The 1,968-nt window shown below is 39.2% G+C and overlaps 1 protein-coding gene across 1 annotated transcript in view; it reads right to left on the bottom strand.

The window, feature by feature from the left end:
• Positions 1–1,968, bottom strand: part of IARS2 (isoleucyl-tRNA synthetase 2, mitochondrial) — an 83,943-nt gene that overhangs the window by 75,787 nt on the left and 6,188 nt on the right. The window contains exon 3 of the mRNA XM_019516472.1: positions 861–1,014. Within this exon, the coding sequence (XP_019372017.1) occupies positions 861–1,014 (154 nt within the window). The remainder of the gene's footprint in view (positions 1–860; positions 1,015–1,968) is intronic.

The following is a 1,968-nucleotide window of genomic DNA, read 5'->3' as shown; positions in this document are numbered from 1 at the left end:
TCCCCCCCCCCCGCCATGTTGACTGGGGTGAACCTTATCTTATATTTGAGTAAATGAACTATCTACATTAATGCAGCACTTTGCACAAACTTTGCTGCACCCTGCAACCAAAGTTAGCTTGTTTAGATTAGCCCAGCTATTTCTACGTGGCACTGCAATATGTTGCAGACATTCCCCCAAATATGGTATTCACTTACAGGGTACGTGGTATGCAAAGAAAAAAAAACATGCACTTTGTTTTGGGGAAGGCAGAATGCAGAAATTAAGATTTTTCTGGAGATTCAACTGATTGAGCAGGGACAGAGCCCAATCTTCAGGTTCACTCACTCAATGAGCCATTAAGCTAATTGATTCCCTCAGTTGCCTAAATAGAAATGCCACTACTGCTGCAAACAGGAATCAAAGTGGAGCGCTTCTATTCCAGGGGCAGGCAATTATTTTGGGCAGAGGGCCGCTTACTGAGTTTTGGCAAGCCATCAAAGGCCACATGACAGGCAGCCCAGGGCAGATTAATATTAATTTTCTGAATTTTTTTCAGCGCCCTGCAGGCCAGATAGAATGGCCTGGCAGGACGTATTTTGCCTACCCGTTCTCTTCCAAGCAGAAAAAAAAAAATCAGCTTCTCTGCTTAACACATGCATCTCAATATTGGGGAGCTCATTTTCTGGAGAAAAAAAAAAAAAAAAGTGTGGTATATGCAGGTAAATATGTTATGTTCCCAACAAACGTCAGTGTCTTGTACCCAAAACAAAAAGCAAAGAAAGATACCCAAATACAGTAATATTAAAAAATATCTTACAAAGCACATTATTCAAGCCAAACTTTTCTTTTAATAAAATAATATTACAAAGATATTTTACCTTTTTGTCTTATTTCCATGGCAGAAAGATCTTGAGCTTGGAGTTCTGACAAAGCTTTCATTTCAACAGGCAACCCATGACAATCCCAGCCTGGTACATAATGCACCTTGTAGCCTCTCATCATATGGAACCGATTAGTGATGTCTTTCAAAACCTGGAAATGTGCAAGTTCATATGTGATTTTTAATGCTATTCCTACCACTATCCCCAACATGATAAACACATATTATTGAATGGCCCCTCTCATTTTGAAGACCTCTGCTATCCCAAGCAAATTGGGTGTGTTATAAAGCTTCTACCTCCATCCTGGTCTCTTCTTGTATTTTATTTAGTTTTGAAAAAGGATACTCATTACCATCTTTTGAAAATGAACATCCAAATTTAGCACAACTGAAAGCTGCAATTGTAACTTTATAGTTATACTCAGTACAGAGTGGAATATTGCACTTAGTATGGAGTGGGACAGATTCTACTGTTGGGTTCCATGGGAACAAGTCCTGGCCAGCATCCAATACCCTTTCTCAACGTGACCAATTCTCTGATGGAATCTGGAGGCCACATTTTTTGTTACAAAACTGTTGGCCAGATTTCATCCTTGTTTGCTCTTGATACAATATGCAACACTGTCATCCCTAGATTCCTATCTAAACATACAAAAATAATTGTGCATTATTGTTTTGAACATAAATTTTGTATTAAAAATCATTATTCTTTTTTCAGTTGAATCCAGGTACCTCCATGTCAAGCCACAACAGGTTGCTTTGAAGGTGTACAGACAAAAATGTAGCACCTGTGCAATATCAAGATAGAAAAGCCATGAAGGCATGCCAGGTAAAATACTACAGCAGAAAAGGTGAAAGGTCCCTAGATCTACCTGCTAATTTGGCTAACGTGATGAAAGTACAGTAAAAGCTGTCTTAACTGGCATTTTACTAACCAGAATACTCTATTAACCAGAATTCCCAATATCCCCCAATACAAATCCTCACTTTGCCAAGTCTATCCAGCATGCGCATGAAGTATTTCTGTTGTTTACATTAGTTAGTGATGCTGCCAATAGAGGAGCTGCCAGGAGCCCTTCTAGTTGATATCCGCATAGGGAGGAAAA

This window comes from Gavialis gangeticus, unplaced genomic scaffold, assembly GCF_001723915.1.
Source record: "Gavialis gangeticus isolate Ggan-Ray unplaced genomic scaffold, GavGan_comp1, whole genome shotgun sequence".
NCBI classification, from domain to species: domain Eukaryota; kingdom Metazoa; phylum Chordata; order Crocodylia; family Gavialidae; genus Gavialis; species Gavialis gangeticus.
Note: the sequence above shows the minus strand (reverse complement) of the source record. Positions and strands in the feature narration are given on the sequence as shown.